The sequence below is a fragment of the Petromyzon marinus genome, chromosome 9, assembly GCF_048934315.1.
Source record: "Petromyzon marinus isolate PM22_M1 ecotype Great Lakes invasive population chromosome 9, UKy_Petmar_22M1.pri1.0, whole genome shotgun sequence".
NCBI lineage: Eukaryota > Metazoa > Chordata > Hyperoartia > Petromyzontiformes > Petromyzontidae > Petromyzon > Petromyzon marinus.
The window spans coordinates 15,803,187-15,830,929 of record NC_133675.1 but is presented as its reverse complement, the minus strand read 5'-3'; the positions used below and the strand labels follow the sequence as shown (position 1 = coordinate 15,830,929).

The following is a 27,743-nucleotide window of genomic DNA, read 5'->3' as shown; positions in this document are numbered from 1 at the left end:
TTAAAGTAAAAACGTTCACGTGTTTATTCTGTTTAAGGGAGCTTTGGGCACTGCTTATATGTTTTGGTGCGGAGCCAGGGGCATCAATGTTATATTCCTATGGAAGGGCCAAGTGTACGCACTGTTCACGTCCTGCAGAGAGGAGGTCAACAGTGATGGGCTGAGTCGACCTCTTTGCCGAGATTTGAAATGCACAGTTCAAATTGCGTAGGCAGGAGCTTCGCCACGCATCCACCCACCCAAACAAACTGATTATTACATTAAAGTGTAAAAGTGGAAATGTTACAATTTCCGGAGGCACAATGCTTCACATTTCCCAACCAGCGCGGCGTGTGCCAAGACATGCGGTTAAATGAAGCCACTCTGATTGATGGGCCTGGCATTACAGGTTTGTGTACTTTTATTGCTATATTCAAAACCCCGTGCATCGTGCGTGCAATTTGCTGACAAGAGAACAAAAATAAATCACCAACAAAAGCAAACAAAGAACAAATGAGGAGCAAGGAGCGGTCACGTTCTGCTATGTCAGAGGGCACTACGTTCCCTGGATTTAATGACACGTCCCCGACGTCCGTAATGATCCTGCTGAAGGAGGTGGGGATACCATCCCTGATCAAACTAAACTATAAAGTATAACTATATTTTATTTTAACCACACTGAGCTGCATATCTCTTTGTCAGAAACGATCTGGCCACAAGGGATAGCTCAACGAAGTGGCTTATCACGTGGCAATGTCTATAACAGCCAAATACTCTAAATGCGCGTTTCTAAATGTGGAGGGAAAAACCCAGAAAAAACTCCACACGAGCATGGAAAGAGAAAACATGCCAACTCCCGAACCCACAACCTCCTTCATACCGGGCGAGGCAGTTAACATCTTGCCACCGTGACGACCCTTGACAAACAGGCCGCCCCCCCCTCCCCTTGGCCCTGGGCCTGAGTGGTGGATCTCAGGGAACACCGTCAGTTCTCTTTGTAGAATTCGAATTCGTTTTGAAACGTGAGGCTGGTGGCACGGGCAGGGCTTATTGGAGAAGAAAATACGCTCTCACTTTATTATTTTTCATCCTTAATTGAATGGCAAAGCCTTTACAGATTATGGCAGAGGTTCAAAAGCCACTCTAATTTCGCTATCCATTATAAAATCGCACTAAATGAAAAATGAAGCCGTGGAGGAGCACGGGGGGGGGGGGGGGGGCTGTTGAGGCATGGGGAATGGAGAGTGTAAATACAACACATTATATACATCAGGAATCTCATCTCCACCCACTGCCCTGGGCCAGTGACTGGGGTCAGTGGCTGGGGTCAGTGACTGGGATCAGTGGCTGTGGTCAGTGATTGGAGTCAGAGGCTGGGGTCAGTGACTGGGGTCAGAGGCTGGGGTCAGTGGCTGGGATCAGTGGCTGGGGCCAGTGGCTGGGGTCAGTGACTGGGGTCAGTGGCTGTGGTCAGTGATTGGAGTCAGAGGCTGGGGTCAGTAACTGGGGTCAGAGGCTGGGGTCAGTGGCTGGGGTCAGTGACTGGGATCAGTGACTGGGGTCAGTGGCTGGGGTCAGTGGCTGGGGTCAGTGGCTGGGATCAGTGCCTGGGGTCGGTGGCTGGGGTCAGTGACTGGGATCAGTGACTGGGGTCAGAGGCTGGGGTCAGTGGTTGGGGTCAGTGGTTGGGGTCAGTGGCTGAGGTCAGTGACTGGGGTCAGTGACTGGGATCAGTGCCTGGGGTCGGTGGCTGGGGTCAGTGACTGGGGTCAGTGACTGGGATCAGTGCCTGGGGTCAGTAACTGGGATCAGTGACTGGGATCAGTGGCCTGGGTCAGTGGCTGGGGTCAGTGGCTGGGGTCAGTGGCTGGGATCAGTGGCTGGAATCAGTGGTTGGGGTCAGTGACTGGGGTCAGTGGCTGGGGTCAGAGGCTGGGGTCAGTGGTTGGGGTCAGTGGCTGAGGTCAGTGACTGGGATCAGTGGCTGGGGTCAGTGACTGGGATCAGTGGTTGGGGCCAGTGACTGGGATCAGTGGTTGGGGTCAGTGGCTGGGGTCAGTGGCTGGGGTCAGTGGCTGGAATCAGTGGTTGGGGTCAGTGACTGGGGTCAGTGGCTGGGGTCAGAGGCTGGGGTCAGTGGTTGGGGTCAGTGGCTGAAGTCAGTGACTGGGGTCAGTGGCTGGGGTCAGTGACTGGGATCAGTGGTTGGGGTCAGTGACTGGGTTCAGTGGTTGGGGTCAGTGGCTGGGGTCAGTGGCTGGGGAGCTAAATGCCAATGTCGAGGTCTGCTGGCCATGACGAGAGAGGGCTTCAGGATACATTTTGTGCAGTTTTGCTGCTGTTCCTCCTCCGTTGAAGGAGCACAGACTACAGTGGTTTACTCTTTGGTCCAAATGGATGTCATCTAACACGTAAATAATTATACGGTTCGGATCTTTGTCACTGTCGTCAGGAGCGAAGGTGCCCGAGAGGATAAAATCAGCTCGTGTGCGCCGCTAAATGGATTGCTACATCGCAGGAGCGCACGGGGTGGCGACGGCTTGGGAAGGGCTTCATCCATCAGTGGATTAATCATGGCTGATGACGATGATGATGGCACACCTAATATACTCATAATTTCCACTTGTAACGCGCACAGTGTCCGCTCACTGTCATAGAGGCGTGAGGAACCGCGGACAAGCGAGAAGGCAGTCACGCGATGAAATGGTGCCAACTATTGCCCAAGTACTGCAGTCCTCTATATGTTAAGGTGTTATCGGCCAATAATTGTATGTTTACATGCCGGAGGAAACCGGTGCATCCGGAGAAAACCCACACGGGTGAGGGGGAAACACTCTATCCCAAACAGACAGAACGGGTGGAGTCCACATGTTTGCTGTACCGCCTTCTCCTGGCGATCTCTGGCATGGCTTCTCCTCGACGCCCACGGACAGGGAGTTTCACAACATTCATGCGGTGATCCACCAACCCTCGCCGCCACAGCGCGGGACTACAGGCGCGTGCGTCACCACCCGCCCGGGTTACACCTGCGCTTTTACCGTGCGCATAACAACACCAACGGTGTACCAAAATGCGGTTTGTGTAACGATGCTGTGGGCCGGTTGGCGCGAACCTTCTTGAAGGAGCCGTTGAAGTGGTACTCGCACTGCATCATGTCGAAGAAGATGGGGATGGTCGCCTTGCGTAGCTCAGTCTCAGGGATGAGAGTCATCTCCAGGATGGGTCCCACCATCTCGGGGATGAAGCGGATCTTGTGGGGACCTGTGCGGAGGGGGACGCGTGCACCACACCCGTGACTAGGGATGCAGCAGAGGCACTGTAACCGCAATCAGAAGGTTGTTTTGTTGAGCTCAAGTGTAAGCTGGGGGCTGACTCGGCTAACCATGTTTCCGGTTTCTAATAAAATGAGAACCGCTCTTTGGGAGGTTTGACAGCGGTTGTCCTGAGGAAAGACTGGCCTCTTCCAAAGGAATGTGGAATTTTAAAATAACAGTCCCTAAAAACTGAACGATCAATATTCTTGGTTCTTTCGGTAAAGTCACGTAGAAGGGAAACAATAAAATAATAAAAATCTAAAACAATAAAATTATCACGACGTTTCGACTGCAACTCAAGCAATCATCATCAGGTGTGAAAACCACAGCAAGAAAACTTGAAAAAAGTGGCGTTTTTTTCTTAACGTTAGCACCACGGACAGCGATTTGGCAGTTGTTCAGATGGACGAGTCCATCTATGTTCTGGGAGAAGGACAACAAACCAAACACAAAAAGCAGTTATATAGAAATTATTTTCAATCTAGGTTATTTAAAAGCGAATAGCTCCAGTATGCTTCCTAATATCGGAAGGAAGAGCGTTCCAGACGGCCGCAAAAGCTCTTCTGAGACCAACAATTTCCCTACTTCCGAGACCCCGCTCAGTTTTGGGTGGTTGAAATGTGTATTTGAACCCGGGATGTCTCAGCGACGGTGGCTCAGTAGCTCCGACGTGGCCATGGTGAGCGCCCAGAGCCACTCGGCCACCTCTGGATACGAAAAAAGACACTTTAATCAATTTTAATATTTGCTCCATTAAAATGCGACCGATCGGCGGTGCGGGTGGACATGCAGTGCCCAACATGAAAAATGCTTACGTTCCCTTTGCAACACAGCTGGCCATCCAAGTAATGAGGTCAGTGCTAATGTTCCACGCTGGGGGATTTGTGTAAGCGTGGGCTGACTGTAAATGCCGGTGTCCAAGTAGCCCAGTGCAGCGCACGCTGCCACTGGGCCGAGTTGAATCGGGCATTGTCTCCAGGGAATTACCAAAGTTTTCCACCTACTATTAAGCATGAAAAATCTAGCAACACAACGTGGAAGAAATGTACGATGCTCTCATAAACCCAATCCCAAAAACTTATTTTAAAAAGCGAACAGATGTCCTTCCTAACTAACCGTCAGAGCACTCGCCTCACAGTAAAAATTCTACAGGTTCAAATCCTAATTGAGGAGTGACTCAGCCTCTCTTGCCTCCGGGGGATACATACATTTACACTTTTTGTGAGAATTCCACCGTGGGAAACCTATGGGGAGATTGACCCCTACCATGGGAACATAGAATTTTCACCACTAGCTGATGTCTGCAGAGACGAGCGCACTGCCACACTGCACACGTGAGCAGAAATGCTTCATTATGACTCTGAAATTGCCAAAATTGTCTAGATCTCACACAAACACCGATGATGAATCTCAACGCTTCCTTTGCGGTGGAGAGGCGAGAGATTGGACGGGAGCTGGTGGGGCCCTCTGGCACTTTGCTTGCTGCAGCAGGAGGGCGATGACTCTTGCCTCCGTCCACGTGCTGAGGTTCTGTGCTGGGATCCCTCCGCGGCCGTCTCGCTTTTGTTCCCAGGGTTTCGAGGAGCTCTCGGTAAATTCCGTCTATCCCGGCAGTTGTATGGTATTCTGTGGCTAATATTGCCACGTTTGACATATAGGCCTTTATTACGGATAATATTGCCACGATAATCTCCTCCAATGTATGTCAGGCACATGTCACGTGGGATGACGCTGGGCACTGCTGAAGGTTCCTGCATTATTCTTTCTGGACCTCCCGTCCTGTGCACCTTGCTTGATGGCTTTGTTTGATGTCTGCAATGGTGCAGCGACAGTTCTCAGACATCTTTCCTCTCTGGGCCTTTGTGGGTTCGGCGGCCGCCAGATGTCGCAGTAATGCCCCCAGGGCTTTGTGGCCGGAGTCTCTGAATTCCGAAGACTCTCATGCCACATTCCCATGACTTTATTCGGGCGGCCCCTATGTCCATCCGGGTTGCCGGTATTTTCGATTCTGGAAGCCAGCGTGGAACTTAGTGCGAACGCTTAGATATACCCGTGTGTCACACACGGGTATATCTAAGCGTTCAGATGCCCCGCTATGTCATCACAAGCCCTCATCTGCCAATTAATGCACAGCGGCGCGTGCCTTGCGTGACGAAGCACTGGCTGTGCACCGCTCATGTTTTATTTACACCGCCCCCCCAACCCCCGGTCATCCGCCACCCCCCGCCCCAACCTCGGCTTCAGAGTGCACGGTACACCACGCAGGGGATGCATGGGATTGAGGTGGAGACGCGACGGGTCATTCCGGCAGGAGGCTGCCCGCGGGGCACGTCCGTGTGTCGGGCACGGCGCCAGAAACAATGAACGCTCGCGCTGGCAGCGCTCAGCACGGCCCCACACAGTGCAGCCACCAACGTTAAAACGACAACAACAACAATGTCTCCTTTGTGTGACCAAGGTTATTGACCTTTTGAACATTCGCTGTGTTTTTATTTGATGTTTTACTCAAAACATCAAATAGGTGCTTCTTGAAAAGAAAATGCATCCTACTGACAAATATTTACAGCTCCTGAAGTTGAAAAATATTTAGTTATAATGCAGTAAACAGCAAAAATATATATTCTATGTTCTATGGTTGTTCTATGGTTCTTTCGGTAAAGTCACGTAGATAGAAAAATAGTAAAATAATGAAAATACAGTTAATAAAAAATAATATATTTATATTATGAATGAATAAAATACATTTTCAGATTTACGTACACAATTTGGGATAGTTCAGATTTTCAGATATTTACATTATGCACGAATAACAAAAAAAAGTCTGATTGCTAACACGAGTGACGTGACCCAATGGCACGTCATACCACTTTTAGTGGGAAAGGCGTGGAGGTGATGTCACAGTAGCGATGTCATTTCTGTTTTTTTTTCATATGTAGGCCTTAATTTTCTTATTAATTCAAGTATGGGGAGCGCATCCCGTTTTCTATTTAATTTATCTGTAAGAGTGGAGTAATTTTCTCTTATCCTATTTGGGAATTTTTTCCGTAGTTACGGAAATAGAATATATTTTTTTACGGCTGTGTCAATCCATGCTATGATGGCCATGTGAGTTATTTGACTCAACTTCACCATGTTAGTGCCGGATTAAGCTAGTGCGGGACCTGTAGCATATGTTATAAAGGGGCCCGAAATAAAACAAACGCGTAAATATTAAAACACAAAAAATGTTACTTGCATAGTAAAGTAAGTGTATTTTTTTCATTTTGCTATAAAGTCGGATAATACGACAAATAGCTAACCTTAAACACCCAGTCCTTCATAAAAGTTGAAGGCAGTATAGTACTATAGTAATAGAGCAAGTGCAGAATCACTGAACCGGAATTGACAACTTAAAACATTTAGCGCGGGGCCCTTGAAAGTGTGGCTCGTAGCATTTGTAGGATAAGAAAATCCGGCACTGATGCTAGTCATTGCCGTTTGGTGAAGAGGAAAGGCCTAGAACGAGTTCCAATACCACTTCACCACAAATGTTCGCTGCGGCTGGAAATTCAACTCAGGTGGCCCGGGTTCAATAGTGCGGGGCGCTGACCACTAGCGGCACTTCAACTTACTCCCATTGAGTACCAGAGGGGGATGAACGACATTATATAATAGCAGCCAATGCGCCCATAAAGAGACAACCACTTTTAACTCTCAGTTAACCGCTACAGATTGTAGGGGGGAAGCGTTGCGAGCAAGCGCCCAACGAAGCCGCGACGCCGCATGGCGAAGCAGCGAACGAGAAAACGCCACCTTGGCAACCTCGGGACTGTACTGTAGTCTGGAAGTCATATGCGGCTTGCCACTGGGGTGTGCTGGGCCAGGAATGAATCTTGGGTTGATTGGATCACGGCGCAGTGCGTGCTAAACACCACTGGAACACTCTCGCCACTCTCTCGCCATCGTTGGCTGTTCCCTTACCCTTCTGTTATTGCTTTGACTACCACGGTCGCTGCTCCCACGAGCATCAGGCCTTAACACCGCCTCTAACCTCAGGGAGCTGTTTCGACTCGATTGTTTCTTCCCATCGGCGACGTGTTAAACGGCCAGGTATAACGGGACAGAACGTTTGCGTTCCACCTTTAATTCCTCATATTGATCAATGTTTCCCCCCGCCCCCCAAGCTCTAGTCACCTTGCTCAATCGGTGTGTTTGTTCTAATCTGTTGCGCTATGAGTCGCACTTTCACGTTGCTGGCTGCTTTGCATTCCATGCCTTTAGGGTTGCCTCAGCAACTGCAAATGATAAGCATTTGTGCGTACGTGCGAGTCATCCGTGCGCACACCACGACACGATCATCCATGTGCGCGCACACACACACGCCCGCTACGCATTGTTTACAAAACATAAGCGCGAGGGAAGAGATCGGTCATAGGAGCTGTGACGGGGAAAGTAATGACTGCGGGGTTGAACTTTAAAAAGCTGACAGCCAAGTCTATGATTGAAGAGATGGGGGGGCGAGCGTTCCATGGAGACAGGTCGACGTCCGTGCAAGCGGAGTGATCAAAGACTGGGCGATTAGTGGGGAGCGGAAGGGGCAGCATGGCAATGACCTGCCGCGGTGACCGAGTCAACTTGCTTTCGGGTAAATAAGGTCATAATCATACCCGGGGTGGAAATAATAGTGCTGTGGTTGCCTTGAGTCAAAAGTCTGTCTCATTAAACAAGCATGGATTAGTTTTCACCTACAGTGACAAGCGTTGAGTAAACTGTGTCATTCTACAATGCTGCGACGGAGGTCAAGTCTCTCCCAAGGAGAACCACAATGGACTTTTAACTAAGCGGTGCTCATTTTATGAAACCAGAGGGCCAATGGGCTGGGTCGACCGCTAATGGAGATTTGAGCAGGCAAAGCTGATTGCAGGTCAATTGCTCTCACGGAAGTGCCACTGGGCTAGATGTTGTAAATACTAATTAAGCTCTAGCAACACAAAGCCACTATTTTTGCAGGCTTTGGATTGAGTTTAAAGAGACCAAGAGTTGTGTTTCCATCCCGGGTAATCAGACAAAAAAGAGTGCCAATTCACATGCTGACACAAAGACAATTTCGATTGACATTTGGCAACAAAAATATGACCGCATTGCAGTTTGTTGTGCTAAATGCATGCCAGCGCCTATGCCGATCGCACACAAGAAGTTTATTAAAATTGAAAGATGAAAAAAAAATAGCTGGCAGGCGAGAGTGGGATTCTAAAAATGTGTCCGTGCCCTTAAACGCATTTGTAACGGCAAACACAGCATTTCACTTGTCTCCCCCACACCCCCCCCCCCCCAGGTCTCCCACGATCGCTTTCGCACCTCCTTTACTCGATCTTAATACATTCAAGGAGCGATCGCTCGCTTAGTGTCCCTCTGAGTGCCTCCTAAAGCAGGGACGGTGTCGCCGTCGAGAAAAAAAGCGCGAGGCAAAAACAGAAAAGCAATTTGGGTTTGCGCAAAGGTCATTCGCAGGCCCATGCATTACACAGCCAGGGGCTGTTAACATGTGCGCTTGATGTATTGATCTTCTCAAGTCATACATATCCCTTACGCAAAGGTTTGGGCCCTAGAGAAATCGGATGAGGGGACACTGCTATGGATTGCCAGGCACGGCATGCCGAGGCCCTCTGTGCTACCTGTGCCTGGCCCTTTAGAAAGCCGCTTGACAATAATATGGCATTTAGAGGCCTTTAAAACACTTAAGAGGCTGAACTTTGGCTCGCAATTCAAGTCAAATTGTACATCTACTCAAAGCGGAATTGCTGGGTGGCCCAGAAGCAGTCGTGCAAATGCACATTCCCATGGGTGGTGACAGTGCCAGTCTTTGCGTGGAATAACCACTGATGACTTCCTGCAAAGTGTTGTCAATTTTATCGACCTTGGAGAAATGATCGGCTGAGCCGACCACAACTGGGGCGTGATCCCCGTGACACTCTGATTGCGAGTCGAGAGATCAGTCACAGCGTCAGCCAGCTTGTACATCGGTCGTGCTGGCCATGCAGTCCGTCACGCTTCTGTTGCCAAGAAAGATCTTTAATTGCTGCTCTCCACATTGAACACGAGTCGTTTGTTAACAGCCCCATTGTTCCCTCTTCCCCCATTACTGATATTGGTCCCCCTGTGAAGAAAAGGCTGCCGTTAAGACGTCTCACCCTGGCAATGAAGGTGACAACTCCGACTCTGTCCAGTGAGCAGATTGGAGGAGAGGATTTGGTGAAACGTCTCAAAGGTCTCTCTGGCAACAGTTCTGAGATAAATGCCTGTAATCCAGTGACTTGTAATTCATGGGTCACATTTTGATCGTACTGTGTGCAAAACGCTCACCTACCAGAGTTCAGCAGTGCCTGTGGTTGACGCCACGGTGGATAGTCGGTTGTAGATCTCTATTGTAGGGTTTGAGCGTGACGGCATGCGCCTGTGACCCTGGCGCTTTAGAGGTTTAGGGTTGGGGATCACAGAGGTCGTTGTGTGTCCAGGAGATGGCAGTCTAGCAAGTTGGTTCCTGTGGTGCTACATTTTGAGTGCCCCCCCCCTCCCCCCGTGAATGTGGAATTTCTGTCTAAACCAAACTCTGAATCATGCAAAGGCTCACATGATACAATGAGTTGTCTGCTCTTTCTGGGTCACATCTTTTCCATACAAAGGCTCGATAACGGGAGGAATTTAGTGCACGGATAATAGTAAAGTGCATGGGCAAGAGGAACACACAACTCAGAGGGAGTAAGATAAGAAGGGTTGTTACTGTGTGTACGTGCACATATATGTGTGTGTGTGGAAATAAAAACGTTGGAATTGTTCTTATGTTGTCCACGTGCAGCTTGGCATAATTAAATGTGGTCTCGCAATATTGATGAGCAAAAAGTCACCTCGGTGTTAGAATCCATGGGCCGGGAGGCATATTATCTCACAGGGGAACATGCATCATCCATTGGCAGGGATAACCCTTCACCTGCACGGGGTGCAGTCTGAACACAAAAGACCATTCCCATCTTATCAAGGTAATTTCCAGAAGGGGCACCGTTCGCTCAATGATTAATGCCGCTTCGGATTTGCGAAGGGCAGCAACACAATCCTAGCCTGGATAACGTTTTTAAAGCGTCGTCTAAAAAAGTTAAAAGGAGAGCTACAAAAGCTGCATTGGGCTCACCGCTGTGAGCATTAAGCAACTTTGATAGAAGCGGGTGGCACGCCACTGAGATTCATTATCTATCTCATTTTAAAACAGAAAGGAAGCATGCTGGAGGATCACAATTATGCGGTGGCAGTGAAACAAAAAAGTTTAAAAGCACGGTGACATTGGCCTACGCTTGTGAATGATTAATGCCCACCCAGGCAGCAAAGCCAAAGGACGTTGATGGATGGATGGTGCTGCAGATAGAGCACACAACACACAATCGGACGCTTGCGAGTTTCATTTCTGAACTTACAGAGTGGATGTCCAATGGATAGACAAGATCAGCACAGCTCCAAGCTCGTTTAAAAGTGGTGATACTGACTTTGTGAGCATCTGAATTACGTTTAGAAACATTAAGAACGTTCAGTACCTTTTTTTATAATTGTGTTAAATAGCATACGGAGTTAGCGAATACGTACATGCCATGATAAGCAATTGCAACTGTTGGGACCAACAGCGGACTTCAGTTACACGTTCTGTATTTATGGGAAGTGGAGTTCACTGTCACAAAGTAGTCCACATATTTCAATGCAAATATGAAGATGTAGGACAGAGGCAGTGTAAAAAGAGAGAGGGAGCGACAAACAATCGCTTGAGTTAGGAACAAGAGCTTTAACAGAGAAGGGCCGGAGATTCGAGACAGCTGTACAACAATGGATATTCTAGACTCGAAGCCCAGCAGAGGGAAAGGAGTGACCTCTTCCATGATTCCGGGAATTAACGACCGGCAAAACAAAAGCAGTGACGCAATGATCAAATCTCAGAGTATTAAACAGTTTCGGGGGCACGTTCCTATCCGCTAAAACTTTTTACCGTGTTTGGCGCGCTCCCACGTATTAACTCGACACAGAAACAAAAGTCACGGTGAGGGCAAGACCACTGTGAATGCGTTTTCCATAGCAGTGCAGCCGACCAGAGCCGTCTGTGAACCGGGGCACACAATCGGAGCAGACACAAGCGGTAACGTTGACTAAATTAGTTTTTTTTTTCTCTTTCAATCTTGAAAACCATTTGCTCTCGGAATACAATTTTTTTTTTACGTGAGAACGCGCGGTCTTCTGATTGTGTGCCACCTTCGGGAAATGTTTGATGGTGACAGGCCGTAAGGAATAAGAAGGACGCGGAGAAAAATACTGACAAGGTAGTGCTCGACCAATAATAAATAAAGCGAGCATGTAATATTCAGCGCAATGAATTATAAATGCATGTTTTTTGGAAAGGATGCCTATTCCAAGTGAGCCAAACACACAGACGTGGAAGACACATCAGAGGGAGAAGGGGCCGTGACTGAAACAAGGAACAGAAAATGAATAAATGTAAAAATCCCACGAGCCAAGAACTTACTTCAAGGCACCACGCAAACCACTTTAAGCCGCTGTCGAGGCTTTAGCATTGCCCATGTGTGGGTCTGAGCGATGTTTTGAGTGCGTGTGTCTGTGTTAAGCTGGTACTGCGCTGTAGAGCAACGTGCCTCAGGTACTCGCAGCCGAGACGATCTCGGAGACGTTGCTTTAAGCAAATGCCGCACACCTCGTGGGGCATTGTGAGAAGACTGTCAACTCATTGTCAAGTCAAGTTTTAATGGGCTACATAAGACTAGAGAAATGAACTTGAGTTCACGAGAAAGATGTTTGATGCAGAAGTGATGCCTGTGTTGCTGTCAGGGTCAAAGAGGTAGACTTTAAAAAAATATAACTGCAAAATAACCGACTGAACTTTGATTAAAGGGACATGTGGAGAAAGCTGGGTGGCCCATAATCGGATGTTGGAAGCACCTTGTATGTTAGAATAGAACAGGAACACACCGTAGACAGTGATAAACTCAACAGGAGGTTGTGATGCATTTGGGATTTGTGCAGCAGGGTGAAGGGCAGGTAAATTGCGACCGGCATGGGAGTGGTATGGGGAAGTAAGCAAACCAAAGGGAAAAACGTGAGTCAGACGTTGGGATACTGTGAGAACAGAGCGTGGAGGTGAGGCGTCGACCGTAAGAGTTTTAGGAACTAGCAAAAAGGATGTCACTGACGGCGAGGTGTGGTAGTGGCAGCAGCAGCAGTGGCTGTAATAACCCCTTCAATAACCCACCACCACACTGAGTTACAATTACGTGATGGCCAAAAATACGTGTGAATTGTCAAGGCAGGAATTTATGGACTTACGTATAAACCACTCAGAAAAAGCAGAGAGATGAACTTCAGTGGGCCCAGTGAAGGTTTATGGTCACGGAGCTTTGTTCCGGACAGCGTTGCTTTCTCAACTGCTCCTGCGCACTGCGGTTATCTGGACACGTGGTTCTCGTTACCGAGAGGGCAACTCACAGTCAGGAGTTTGCCAATTCAATCGCGAGGCCGAGTTCAATAAAAAGCAGTAACGGTGGATATGGAAAGTGGGCTGTTGTTTTTCAAATTAAAAGGCTGGTCCCTGCCAAAGGAATGTAGAATTTCTCAACCAGTGGTTCATGACTGCCATGGGACATTTTAACCCTGGCTAAACGTGGATCCAGTATTATTGCATTTTTATGCAATGATTAAAGACAGCTCTAATTTTAAAGAGTTTTCAAGATGATCGTGGAATATGTCCGTTTTTATTAATCTTATAAAAACTTTCCAACCTTCCCTCGGGTTATCCTTAGCACTTGGGACAATTCAAAATAATAATAAATAAATAAATTGCCATCCAGGATGCAACGCCTGCGAATTATTTTGACAGAATTGCCCAGCATTCCGCTTTCGTTCTTGCTGACCACACACAACGGCAGTCTGTGGCTGTTTCACAAAATAAATAAACGCCTTTGTGCGAGCGTGGAGGTGTCTGCTTTGTGTTCGTCACAGGCCAGGTTTCGTGCGTGGCACGGGCCACTCAAAACTCCCAGAAGCCACAAATCATTCAGCAGGGTACTCGCAGGGTGAGGTGTGGGTCACAGCATTCATTAAAATGAGGAAATTACTGCATTCAATCAGCCCGGGGTTTCCCAGGCAGGGCAGAGATGCTAAATTACAGCCGTTTGCCCGCTGGGTTGGATGTTGCGGTGATGCGCGCTCCCTCACCGAGGTTGTACCACATGTCCCGGATCTCGAATCCGATGGCTCGCCGCATGTCTCCATGTCTGAGGGTGGCGGACGCACGTCGAGATGCACGCGTGCACACAGACGCACGCACGCGGGCACAAACACATGCAGCGCTCACGCACGTACGGAGTCACGCAGCCAGACACACGCACAGACAGAATGCGCGCGCATGCACACACCCCCATTCACATACGGGTGTACACGTGTATGACCATACACAGGCACCCGCGCACACACGGCCAAACACACGCACACAAAAGCGCATGCAAAAACACGCAGGCACACAAGTAAGCAATCGGCAAATGATATTCCAACAGCTAAGCATGCATCCTGGACACACAGTTTCAAAATAAAGTGCTGTGACCATTTGTATAACACCTATTGCCTTGACCTGGGATGGAGATTCACAGATCTGTGTCTCTCTCACACACACAGCATCTATTCGAGAACAACTTTGGGAATGAGCCACCACAAACGGAAAACAATTCACATATTGTTATCACTGATCTTGTAATACAGGTTTGAGTAAAACGTTGATGGAGACATCACAGCGACACACCCCGCTGCTCCTGACGCGTCGTCTGGCTTGACCACCTGAATGTGAAATTGTAGTTGTTGCTTTGCATTTACATCAGCCGTATGAAAGAAGAAGATTCAAACTTTAAGGAAATAACAAAACAGAATCTGTAAGTAGCAAGCATAATGTTTCGCTTATACTGGACGTTGTGCTTAACAGCCCTCAATCACCATCTGCAATTGTACCACGTCTCCCTACCATTGTAACTGTACCACGTGTCTCCCTATTATTGTAATTGCACCACGTGTCTCCCTATTAATGTAATCGTACCACGTATCTCTCTATTATTTCAAAGGAATATTTATGAACGCATCACCAGAAACATGGCCAGGTAATGCTGTATGGGGCAGCAGTGGCTGCTGAACAGGAGCAGGTTAAGCTACTCAACTTAAGACGAATACGTTTTAAGTTGAGGGCCCTTATGTACATGCCCTGCCGCTTTGTCACTCCGGCATTGTGTGGGTCACTCGAACGCATTTCACGACGCGCACCCGGTCACGGCACGGAGCACTAGACAATGCTATCGAAGAGCTCGCTGCACTGCCCTCTGTGGCTTGCCACGTTAGTCGCGGCAGCAGCCTATAACAAACCAGGTTGCGCACGGTGGAAACACAGTGTACAGGTTCAAACCAGCTGAGCTTCCAAGGTCATGTGCAATCACCCAAAGAATGTGCGCTTCTGCTAACTATGCAGAATATTGGAGCAGCAGCGCATTCGCCATTTGTTGCAGAGAGGTTCATGGTTCAAATCCAGTGGCCGCCCTGATTAATACTGCGGGTGCATTAACCTTCAAAGTGAACATTGAAGATCGCATCGCATCATTTGCAAGTGAAGGCCACTAAGTGCCGGCATTATGGTTCATATTTGCCACATTTGAAAAGTCACTCGCAAAAAAATTCAATTGGAACTCGTGTAACAATCGTCACCCCCCTCCCCCCACCCCCCACTGCAAAAACATGGCAGGATCCTCCTGAATAAATTCATGAGACTCGGTGAGGCTTTCCTGGGTGAACCAGGAGAAACGAATGCCCTGCACATCTCCCCCACGACGGCGGCACGGTCGGGATGTAGCTGGTGACGGAAAATAACGACGACAAAACAACGGATGTGAGACATGCAAGGTGCTGGATTATTCCACCCCTCCCCCCCCCCAACTGCGTCATTGTGAGCCGCGCGTTAACATTCGCCCAACGCCTCGCGGCAGGAACCGTAGCAGGAGACGACACTTCTGGTTTAAATACGTTAGCGGCGGACAAAACCAACAGGAGGTTTAACGTGGGCTGCAACACTAGGCTTCTGTTGCCTGGCATTCATTTGCTGCACGGGGGGGTTGGATGTGGGGGGGGGGGGAGTGTGCAACGCAATGAGTGAAGGCCGAACATAAAAGCACGCCTACGGAAAATGGTAAACAGCACCATTAAGCTCGGGCACTTGCTGTGGAAGCCGGGAGGTGTTTTCGCTGGTATTAAACCAACAGCTTGTTTGTGATGCATTAAAGGAGCTCGGTTTTGTTATTAGTTAACAGCTGGACCCGGGCCGGGAGTGCTCGGTTGTGCGTCCCAACAGCGCTGCTGGGAGGAACGGCAGAGACACGAGAGCACGCGCGCTTGCGAAATGCCCAAATTACTCAGTTCATCGCGCATGCAATTATCTTCCTGTGTTATTCTCGTTTTGCTCCAATTCCATGATAAATTTTTGAGCAGTGGCTGGTTAAAAAGTTGTGGCTGAAGGATGTGTGAGTAATGAAAGTATTTAGGCCATGGCTGCATGTAACAGGGTCTTTATGTAATTTCCTGCTTTGTGGATACGAGTCCAATTTGCACTGATCAAAAAGTTACTGGAAAACAGCGATAAGGGTGCGTTACACTACATTGCCGCATTAATATTTACAACAGGCCATTTTCGAATACCAATTTCTCAAGACCGTTGAAGGCACCTTGCAATCTTGTCTGGCAGTGATGTATTCCATTTTTACCATCACAATTACATTGTCGCTGTGCCATGTAAATCATCATAATGAGCCGGTAACATTCAGTTTTGGAAAAAAGTGTAATATCACAGTGTTGGGCAGTGACTCAAGATGAACAGGAATACTTTTGAAAACTCTCTAGTAGGCCTCTCTCTCTTCCAAACCCTCTTTACTCCTTGTTAAAAGTATTTATTTGTAAGGCAATCAAACATGTAATTTTTTTTAGTCCCCAGAGATGGAAAGCGTAAAATGAAGTCACGAAAACATTACACTTTGTACAGTTATTAGCTACACAGCCTGGGACCTAAAGGAATAAAACAGTGGTACCCATCTTCACATCAGCAGCTACTGCCCGGCAGCAACTGAGTTCACAACCCTAATCTGGATGAAACCGGCTGGAGTAAAAAAAAAAAATTGTTGCTCAGTGATTCAGAGAACTAATGCCATATCAGACGACCACTGAGCGGGCAACCGTTGAGATTCTGAGTTTGAATCTGGCTGGACACCTGAGAATCAAGCACGAGAGCTCAAGAGCATCTCGGCCCAACCTCCATTGGCCGAACGCAAACAAAAAAAATGACATTTGTGTTATCGCTTCATCCTTCGTGAACCTTTTTTTCGTACATCCCTCGGTAATTCTCCTCGTGAAAGTGCAAAGCCAGGGCTGCTGGGCGAGTCGCAGAGACGACTGCTCGGCTTAAGCAAAGGCGCCGCTTTGCGTGCTTAGCATTCGGCACACGCTGGTGATCAACCCCCCACCGCAGCATCCGTCGCTGGTTAACCATTGCTAATGCCCGCTTGCAGTGGATTTGACGGTTCCACAATTAATTTTCTCGTGAAATTGCTTTCCCTTTCAGAAACGGAGTTCATGTTAATCATGCCTCGTGGCAAACCGTGTGCATAAAGAGTCATATGTGTGTGAGCGCGCGCACTTGTGCGTGTCTCTGTCTTGCTGGCCACCCACCCCCTTCGTGTGTCATACCGGCCACTAAAAGCACTTGCCCCAAAAGTCAGTTTAAGGCTATACGAGGGACCTTTGTATGCATGCATGCGTCTAAGCATGTACACCAACCTTATCCTAAAGCATGTACACCAACCTTATCCTAAAGCATGTACACCAACCTTATCCTAAAGGGGCGAGACTCCGGAGTTCCTGTGGCTAAATCAGATTTACATGAACATAATGAGGCAAAATTAAGGCAAATTTAAAACGATGACATTTGAAAAACGTGTATCTTAAATTACATAACCACCTGATCTGGCTGCCTGCTGCTAAGGTTAATGTGCCCGACTAACTCTTAGACACGGTAGGCAGTTCAGACTCTGGTCAGGGGTTGACTCAGCCCATCATCTCTCCTAGGTTGATAGACAGAGTGCTGCGTTGTTGGCAATCAACGGTGGTTGGTCCGATGCAGTGACTGGGCCCCCGACCCAAGGAAAGTGGAATTCCCAGCGCTTGCTCAGAGCTACCAAGATAGATAGCCACTACCCCATGCTCACTCGAGTAGGGAGACTGGACTTGCACATCATGGGACCTCCTTTGCCAGTACCAAAATATGAGAAGAGGTTTTCCCCTTTTTTCTGGCAACAAAACAGGTGTTAAGATGTTAAAACACCAAACTGAAACCTTTTACAAGGAATCATGTCTGCATTAACCAAAATACTTGTGGTCAGAAACTGATTGGTTTCAGTCTGGTGTTTTAACATTTCAACACCTGTTTTGTTGCCAGAAAAAAGGGGAAAAACTATTCTCGGACTTGCACAGTTTAGTCATTGACCTTGTTTTGACCAGCAAAGGCTCTTTTGAGGGTCACGTGACACGGTGAAGGAACGCGTCTAAACTGTGGGCGCATCGCACACCGGCTATCGACCCTGGAAGCTGACACCGAGAAAAAATATATTTACGGAGGCATTCAATAATAGACCACACTTACTCAGCACTACGATGGTGTTCCTCCGTACTCTTTTAGAATTGTCCGGTCATCGAATGTTATTTTATTTTGTTGCCCTGAGGATTTGGTTTGGATAACTGAAGTAGAAAGCCAATATTATCCTTTTCTGTGCAGCCACCCATTGGCAAGGAAGCAGATGAGAACAACGCGCTACACTTTCGAATCACGGATGGTAAATGATAATTCAAACTCGAGTTTTAAGCAATGCTTGCTCGGTCTTCTAACACAAGCCATTATATGAGCAAACCAGCCACTTTTTGCAAATGTTTTAAATCCTAAAAAAAAACATGAATATAACGAGACGTCCAAAATCCCTCCTGACTTAGCACGACCTTTCCTTGATAGATGAATATTTCTACAAGGAAGCATCAATTAAAAAATACCATAATGATTTAGTTTTTGTGCAGTTGTTAGTGAACGAGGCGAGACCATTACATGGCTGAACTCGAGAAGAGGCATAGGCCAGGGAGTGGCTACCCCAGATTCAAATCAAAGATCTCATCGGTGCTGGTTTCGGTGATGTCACGTGGGCATTCTGAACCCTCTGGGGTAACTCGCAGTTTCAAACATGAACATTTGAAACACCTATTTTAAGATTACATTCAAGTGCACGGTGAAGTATTGGCATGTATTTTTTTTTTACTGCGAACATTACTATGAACTGCGCATACATAATTTCCGAATATATATTCAAAACGCAGAAACAGTTTGAAAAAGTAATTTTCACTTTTCAAATCTACACGTGGATAATACATTAAAATTATATATACGGTAATGTTTGAGTTATTGAACATGCCCATAAAGTGAGGAGGCACACACGCTGGAGAATTACAAAGGTTGCTGTTGATTGTTCTACAAAACTACACAGGGAATCGGCTTATTAAAATAATAATAATAATGTTATATGATTATCATTATTAAACAGCGTCATGTTGCAAATTGTGTCTCAAAATTGAGCATAACAAACCAGGTAACAGCATCAATGAAGGAACTAGAATGTCAGACGTAACACGAGCTAGCGAGAACACCACAGAGACACAACAGGAACTAGCGAGAACACCACAGAGACACAACAGGAACTAGCGAGAACACCACCACAGAGACACAACAGGAACCAGCGAGACCACCACCACAGAGACACAACATGAACTAGCGAGAACACCACCACAGAGACACAACATGAACTAGCGAGAACACCACCACAGAGACACAACATGAACTAGCGAGAACACCACCACAGAGACACAACAGGAACTAGCGAGAAGACCACCACAGAGACACAGCACGAACTAGCGAGAACACCACAGAGACACAACAGGAATTAGCGAGAAGACCACCACAGAGACACAACACGAACTAGCGAGAACACCACAGAGACACAACACGAACTAGCGAGAAGACCACCACAGAGACACAACACGAACTAGCGAGAACACCACCACAGAGACACAACACGAACTAGCGAGAACACCACCACAGAGACACAACACGAACTAGCGAGAACACCACAGAGACACAACAGAAACTAGCGAGAAGACCACAGAGACACAACAGGAACTAGCGAGAACACCACAGAGACACAACATGAACTAGCGAGACCACCACCACAGAGACACAACACGAACTAGCGAGAACACCACCACAGAGACACAACACGAACTAGCGAGAACACCACCACAGAGACACAAAACACGCTAAACGGGGCAACAGTAAACACTTGGCCTCTGACATCAGAGTCACAGGAAATGAGCCACAGGCATCCAAATGACCAGGCTTGGAGGACCGCTTAAATCGCTATCGCAGCGGTGTAAATGATCGTTGATCACGACCACACACTTTCCTTTTGGATATAAGGCTGCAGTGATATTTTATTTAAACTGATACATTTAAACAAAGCCCTAATACTAGTGCTGGGGATTAACGTATTACACGTAATGCAGTCACTATTATCAGGTTACAAAAGCCAGGTACCGCTAATCTGGTATTACCCACATTTAAAATATGTAAAGAATTACTCAGCACGTGACCAGTATTTATTTATTTAGGATTACTTTCGTAACATTTGTTTTCTTAGAATACTCCCCAAAAGCAATTGAAAGGGGAAAGTGACAGCACCAGCTGATTGGTTGCTACGAGGGACCACTCACTTGCTGACAATCTTGGCGCGTTTGGCGTGCGAGAAGTTCTCCAGCTGCAGCGACTCCTGCGTGAGGAAGGCGACCGACAAGTGGAAGTAGTTGTTCCACAGCTGACGGGAGAGGAGGGGAGTGGAGGCACAGGCAATGCTTTAGGGGTTAGGTTTAATTTTGGCACAGGTATAAAACCCACTGGGGCAATACATGTTAATTGTCGACAGAGACCTCGTTACACCATAGACACCCGGTTACAGCAAAAAAAAGAAACGTGTGAACATAATCCAATAACAACGACACGTGATCAAGTTATGAATGGCAAGGTCGTGCATAAACAACTACTGCGATCATCATTAGACCTCCTTTGCCAGTACCAAAATGTAATAATCGGGTTTTTCCCCTTTTTTCTGGCAACAAAACTGAAACCTTTTTACGAGGATTCATGTCTGCATTAACCACAATAACTGCAGTCAAAATGCAAACAAAAAACATACTAAATTTTTATTTAAAGCTTTCGTGACTGCAGTGATTCATATTCTTGGTTCTTTCGGTAAAGTCACGTTGAAGGGAAACAATAAAATAATAAAATATATATAAAACAATAAAATTCTCACGACAGTCATCATCAGGTGTGAAAACCAACGGTTTTCATACCTGATGATGACTGTGTTACAGTCGAAACATCGTGAGAATTTTATTGTTTTATATATATTTTATTGTTTCCCTTCAACGTGACTTGACCGAAAGAACCAAGAATATAAAAAACATAATATGATAATATATGCATTGTCCTTGAAACTGATTGGTCCACACCAAGGGACGGCTTTCTTTTGAGCCTCGACCCAATTGGTGCTCGATCAGGTGACGCCAAAAGGCAGACATGAATCCTTTTGGCGTCACCTGGTCGAGCACCAATTGGGTCGAGGCTCAAAAGAAAGCCGTCCCTTGGTGTGGACCAATCAGTTTCAAGGACAATGCATATATTATCATAGTATGTTTTTTGTTTGCATTTTGACTGCAGGTATTGTGGTTAATGCAGACATGAATCCTCGTAAGAAGGTTTCAGTTTTGTTGCCAGAAAAAAGGGGAAAACCCTATTATTATAACTACTGTGATGTGTGTGGTACGTGTAACAAAGGCGGCCAGCGTGGTGCTGGCCACCAACCCCCTCGTGTGCCGTGCCGGCCTTCATAGGTGCTCGCTAACAGCACCTGCCTCAGCAGTCTGTTAAGGCTCTAGGGGGGATCTTTGTCTTTGTGTGTTGCTATGGCCCTGTGCGTATGTCTGTGCGTGCACCAGTGTCTGTTTGTCCCACATTCGGCAAGATCGCCGATGCAACCAAACGCAAGTAAATAGTTATTTACTAGACTTGACACGATCCACCCACTTAGCGATCCTCACTACTCATGATACCAAAATCTAAAGATTTAAAATGGTTAACGACACGGAGATTAATGAGCATATGGGAATCTGCTATAAGATATTAGTTCGGCACTGCATCTTTTTGCCTCAGCAACAATTTAACAAAAATAATCATATAAATCCACCATAATCAGAAACATCATCATCATCTTTTCTGTGCTATTATTGTAATTGATATTAATTAACAAAAGTTAGGCCATTATAATATGATTGCAAACACAACTCAAATTTTGGACATAATTGCAATTCTATCTGGAGGCAATTCATCACAATTATCTAATGATTTGGCAACAAAACAGGGCATCCTACTGCGCGGAAGTTGTGCACAGGAAGACGTGGTTCATGAGCACACGCAGTGGCCAGGCAGAGCGACCCGGCCGGGGGAGGTCGAGCTCTCTCGGTCACAAGGCTCCGTTGGGGGGTGGCGGCTGAGCCCATTGTCCCTCTCGTGGCAATGCAACGAGACAATTTGTGGGAAGTCAACTGTGCTCGTCCTATAGCACAGACTATCCCCCATCATATGAATGTGGAATTTCCGCTGCAGGTTGAAGGCAGACAGGAAAAGAGTGAGCGCTCCCCCACGCCCAACCCACACCCCCCCCCCCCCCATTGCTCATTTGAGCAGCGAGGGACTTTGAATTGTGATGATAGTTTGAGAAAAAAAAGCTTAAGGTTCTGGTTATTGACAATATAGGTTTTTTTTGGGTTAGGTTGTGTAAATATATAAATGTTGTGCCGTTAAACCCGTCACCACTCGACACAGCCAACTAGTAAGGTTTGTCACGTAAACAGAACGTGCCAATTCGTTATTATTACAGCACACCGGTGTGTTGGAGAGCAACACCACATTTACAATCTGCGTACGACGTTTCGCCAGTAATTACAACTAGCTTCATCAGGCGACAGCCAGATTTGTAGATACATCCTCCTGTTACGTTCCTTTAAATAGAGGTAGGTGTGATGACGTCACTCGTGAGCCCTTCACGTGCGAGGTGGGGGGGATTAATGAATCCATCTAAAGTGCAGATAAATCTGGTTGTTATTCTTTGGTATATGTTATACATATGTATATTAAGAGACATGTTGTCCGTAGCAACCTTTATTTCTGGCACGATTTCATGAATGCCGTACATGGGAAAGGGCTCCGGTTGCTGCTAAAGAGACACATACACAGAAGCCAGTGTGATGTGTCTCTGTAACAGAAGCGCCATCCCAAACGACCAAATTATTCATATCATACCCGTGATTACAATGTTTTATTGATGGCGATTCTTTATTCATTATAATCTCGACAGCCAATATCTTGTGTCCTTGCTCCCACAACCATCACGGTTATTATTGCAGCCACTCACTCATCGTCGATCTGTGGAGGCTTTACAGACATTGGGGCCAGCGTTGCTTGAGAGCATCTCTTAAAGGCGCAAGATTAGATGAGACGGTGGTGTAGAAACAACCACAACCAGCCACCTTCCCAGAGATGCATTTCACGCACAGCACCGAGTACTTTTTTTAAGGCTGAGCCAAGCGAGAGAGGGGACGAGTCCAGGTTCAGATCCAATTGATGGAATGCAGTTGTACACATCACGTAGACTCCTCAATGCCACGCTGCAGGTAGCGGCCTCACTGCGCGACGCAAACTTGCGCTCAACTTGCCTCTTTTATAAGAAAAAGGAGAAATATACTGCAATAGCGGCAGTGGCCTTTAATGAAGTGGGATCTTTTGGCCCTGGCTAAAGCCTTTAATGAGATGACAATGATGATGTATGCTTGCTCATGTAATGATTAAGGGCAACGCGCTCGTGATTTATAACTGTTGTGATGAGAAGATAATTGTTATTTTGTTAATTGTCAATCTAATTGCAAGGTGTAATAGCTGCCAAACCGGGGTTGTTTACAACACTAACGACGGCGTTGTGAAGACTTTCCGACGGATTCGCTCCGTCCGTCCGTCCGTCCACAGTCGCCCGATCCAGCGCCATGTCCTGCCCAAGCCCCACTCACTTTCTGATTGATCAATGCGATGTCTCTAACCTGCGAGTGCTCTGCAATAAAATATGGAATGCTTACGAGAACAAACACACGTTGGAAAGCACAAAACAATATATGCTTATGGATCTATTTATTTTCCCCCCTCGAACAGGATTCATGATTGTCAAATGCAGAAGCACATTTTAATAGGACTTCGCACGTAAAAAAAAATTGATTCCCGTGAGTAATTATAATTTAATTAACAAATGTGGCATACCGATTGTGCGGTCTATACATATATATTGCATGTGTAATTATTTTGGCAGTGCATCCTGCCAAACAATTAAGAAAACATTTGGCACAAAAGCCCCATCTCTTACCTGCAACTCGAAGCTGACACTGTCCAAAAACATTCTGTTCAGCGTGTCCGCAAACTGGTTAATGGCTCGGAGGAACACCCTGCAAACCACACGCACAAAAAAACAAATATAGAGATCCCCCATATAGCCTTAACAGACTGTTGGGGCAAGTGCTGTTACAGAACACCTACGACGGCCGGCACAGAACACGAGGGGGTGGGTGGCCAGCACCACGCCCGGCCGCCTTTGTCTCCCTAGCGGCAATGTTTACACACCGCACTGGGTACTCATTTGAGGCCAAGTCGACCTAGGGGAAGCCCAGATAGTCGTCACTGGTGTTGGCCGTCAGCCGGAATCAAACTCGGGTCCCCGGGTTTGTAACACAGCGCGCTAACCACTACACTCCCGGTCCCCAACAACAACAACCGCCATTCGCCACTAAGTGGTGGTGACGTCACCACGATGCTTGTGCCAGGCTATGTGCACGTTAAGGCCACGTGAAGTGTCCCGCTCCCCACACACACACACAGACACGCACGCACGAGGACAACAATCCTCTGTTCAGCTTCATAGACTGTAGGGTCCAGTGCTGTTTGCGAGCGCCTATTAAAACACAGAACACTAGACGGGAGGTTGGTGTAGCAAGAACCATGTCCAGCCACGTTTATCTCCCCAAATATGTTATTCACACACTGCACCATGTACTTACTTAAGGCTTAGTTTATCGAGAGATTAATATTGCGCAGGGTCAGATATGCTGCTAACCTGTAGGAATGAATGCTGTTCGCAAGCACCTATTAAAACTGGCACAGTGTATACGTGGAAAGTGGCGAGCACCATGCACATCAGGCTACATGAATCTCCCCGGTGCTGACTTCTTTAAGCTCAGTTTGACCTCGGGGAGATACGGGTACGGGTCCAAATACTCTGTTTGGCACTGGTGCTGTGCACAATTGTCGGGATCCCAGTGCAAAGTGATAGCCAATGCACCACCTACTCCCACACACAAAGTCAAAGACAACGATTCCCCATTTAGCCTTAGAGGATGCAGGGGCAATTGCTCTTAGCGAGCGCCAATTGATGTTGACCTGCCACAAAATGAGACTGACGAGTCCAGCCGCTTTTGTCATCCTAGTGTTGATGTTTATACGTGGATCAAGTGTTCACAAATCAATTTACGTGGTGATTCTGCATTGGCGGTGGTGCATAAGCAACTCCGCGCCATCACGAATAACGCCGTCGCCTTACAGGTGACCCTTGCGACTTGATGTTAGAAATTACTCATCCTGCCACGTGGAATATCTAGCACAAACTCAAGACAGGGAGTGGAGAACACTGCCAAACGCTCATTGATGCAGGAAGACTACTTGACATGGCTTTTGACATTTGTTCAAACCGCTCTCTCCTACTTATTAATTTATCGTGTAATTATTCAGCCACCAAACATACTAAAAAAAAATGCTCCAATTTTGGCTCTTTTGAGTTGGTGGCTATTGCAAGGCTGTGCGAAGACAATGCACAACGATGGTATTGACTTACGGAGCAGAAAGGGATTCCCGTTTCGTTGTTCTGTTGGAGGCAACTTGTGACGCACGAGCTGCAAACGGAAATTCTGACCTGCGCATATTTTGTCTGGCTCCCGAGTGACCTCTCTCAAGTGGAGAGAGCATCATTATTTTCTACCGCTGTTAAAATGCATCAACGGATCAGACGAGGGTGGTCGAACAGGATGCGGTCTGTTTGAAAAGCAGTGGTCGGCCACAAGGCACCAGGAAGCCCAAAGGTATTCGAGTCACCAATGAGATGTCAACACCGTGTCAAGGGCTGCGCTGTTACTGCATCATCCAGTCTCGCCGGCCACCCGCACCCACCGCTGCCTGCGTTTAGAAACAACGCGCGTTTTACAGTATTTGGCTACTGCTATGAATTTCCACCTGACGAGCCACGTTTCGTTGAGCTATCATTTGCGGCCAGGCCGCTTCAGAAAAAGAGCTACATAGCTCAGTGGGCCTTACCTGGTAAAATACAAACTAGTTTTAGTTTATAGTTTAACGGAGCAAATATTCGCACGAGCAATGCCCAAATGGTTACTTTGAAACACAAGGTCAAGTTCAAGGGGTCAACACAGCCACTGGCATTGACGCCTCCAAAACTCAGCATCGCTCCTTCCTTCCACCCGGCAGATCGCGGGATCCTTCCACAGTCAACACCGGACGTGCGGCTTCTGCCCTAACAGTGCCGTTCACCGTCTGGCTTAGTCACCTGCCCCTCCGTGCCATCCTGGACATGTCTAGCATCATCCATAACTTCCCCTTCACAATTAGCTCCACTGTTAAGTCTACATTGTTGCATTGTAATTAACAAAATGACTATAGTCGCTAAGTGTATCCTGTCAGAGAATTTATAGCATCTTCTGCATAACCTATAGATAAAGGCCTGGAGCACAGCTTCTCTGACATGCATTATTCATGCTTCAAACGTTCATCTCTTAACACCAACGTTGACCTCTCTACTATTTTAAACTGGTTTATTCATTTTTCTTAGTTTTTTCGGTAAAGTCACGTTGAAGAGAAACAACAAAATAAATATATTTTGTTATTTTGTTGTTTCTCTTCAACGTGACTTTACCGAAAAAACTAAGAATATGAATTACTGCAGTCACGAAAGCTTTAAATCAAAATTTGGTTTATTCATTGTTTGTCCCATGAAAGGAAAGGCTGTGCCTTAGAAATGTGGATTTTCGACTCCTGGGTGAGTCACCCACAGAGACCCCTTTGTCACAACCTGGCACATTTGTACTTTTAATTGCTTTTAAATCATCAACCGATACTTAAAATAGCAACTATGTCAAATTCCATGTACGGAGAGTGCAAGCCTCACAAAATTTGTGTACACATACACAAACCATTATTAATACTCTCAAAATTAAATTTATCGATCGCCCAAGAATCGGGGCTGGAATTATCTGCGCATCAATGCTGTTCACGGGTTTATTCAATAGAGCGGCTGTCACAGTAAATAAAGTCGGAGTTTGCAAAGTAATTGAATGAGCACGGCCATGCATGGCTAATGCGTTCTTTATAAAAGCGGCGCGGCGATAATTCATTTACCCTTCAAACAATTTCATCGAACAACCGCAGTCCGCGGACCCCGCGTCCCACGCACGTAACGTTTGCGTGGCCCGACGCGGCCGTACACCACGTGCACGCGCACGCCCCGCGGCTCAGGCGACCGCTTGCAGGCAAGCGTAATGGACTGAACTGACCTGATCTGCGGTGACCGCTTTTTCCAGCAGGAAACCTGGTGACTTGGGGACGCTTAGTCGTCTGACCACTGCCGGTCGTAAATCAATAAATGTTGTATATTTAACCAGGTGGGCCTACGGGCTTCCGACAAAGTTGTACTGGATTTGTCAGATAATACTGTTGGGATTTCAAACTGCAGCCTTCCGATTGTGAATCACATGCTCGCACGACATTGCCACCTGATCGGCTGACATTACGGGGTAGTGAGGTTTGTTTTGTTTGTCATATATAGGGGCACTCAATTATCACGCTGTGAAAAATAACATCCTTCTTAAATGGCCACAAGATGTCAAGGAGTGGGCTGCGAAGATGAAGCCCACGAAACGAATTCTGGAGTCATTTCAATATTTAACTCAGGATGACCCTCCGCTATACTGTGTAAGGTGTGGTTTGTCACATTTCAATTATTTGACATCGATATATTTGCATGTTTTAGCCCGGAGAATGAGGCTCACTTGATTTATATTTTTAAAAACTAATTCGTATTATAGGCTATTGTGTGACTT

The 27,743-nt window shown here is 46.9% G+C and overlaps 1 protein-coding gene across 2 annotated transcripts in view; it reads right to left on the bottom strand.

Moving 5' to 3' along the window:
• LOC116940448 (dedicator of cytokinesis protein 1-like) overlaps positions 1-27,743 on the bottom strand; it is a 337,619-nt gene that overhangs the window by 39,627 nt on the left and 270,249 nt on the right. For both annotated transcript variants that reach the window (XM_032950283.2, XM_076065949.1), the window contains exons 30-33: positions 23,954-24,032; positions 20,199-20,299; positions 13,533-13,591; positions 3,092-3,240 (exon numbers count right to left, since the gene is read on the bottom strand). In XM_032950283.2, coding sequence (XP_032806174.1) covers positions 3,092-3,240; positions 13,533-13,591; positions 20,199-20,299; positions 23,954-24,032 — 388 coding nt within the window. The remainder of the gene's footprint in view (positions 1-3,091; positions 3,241-13,532; positions 13,592-20,198; positions 20,300-23,953; positions 24,033-27,743) is intronic.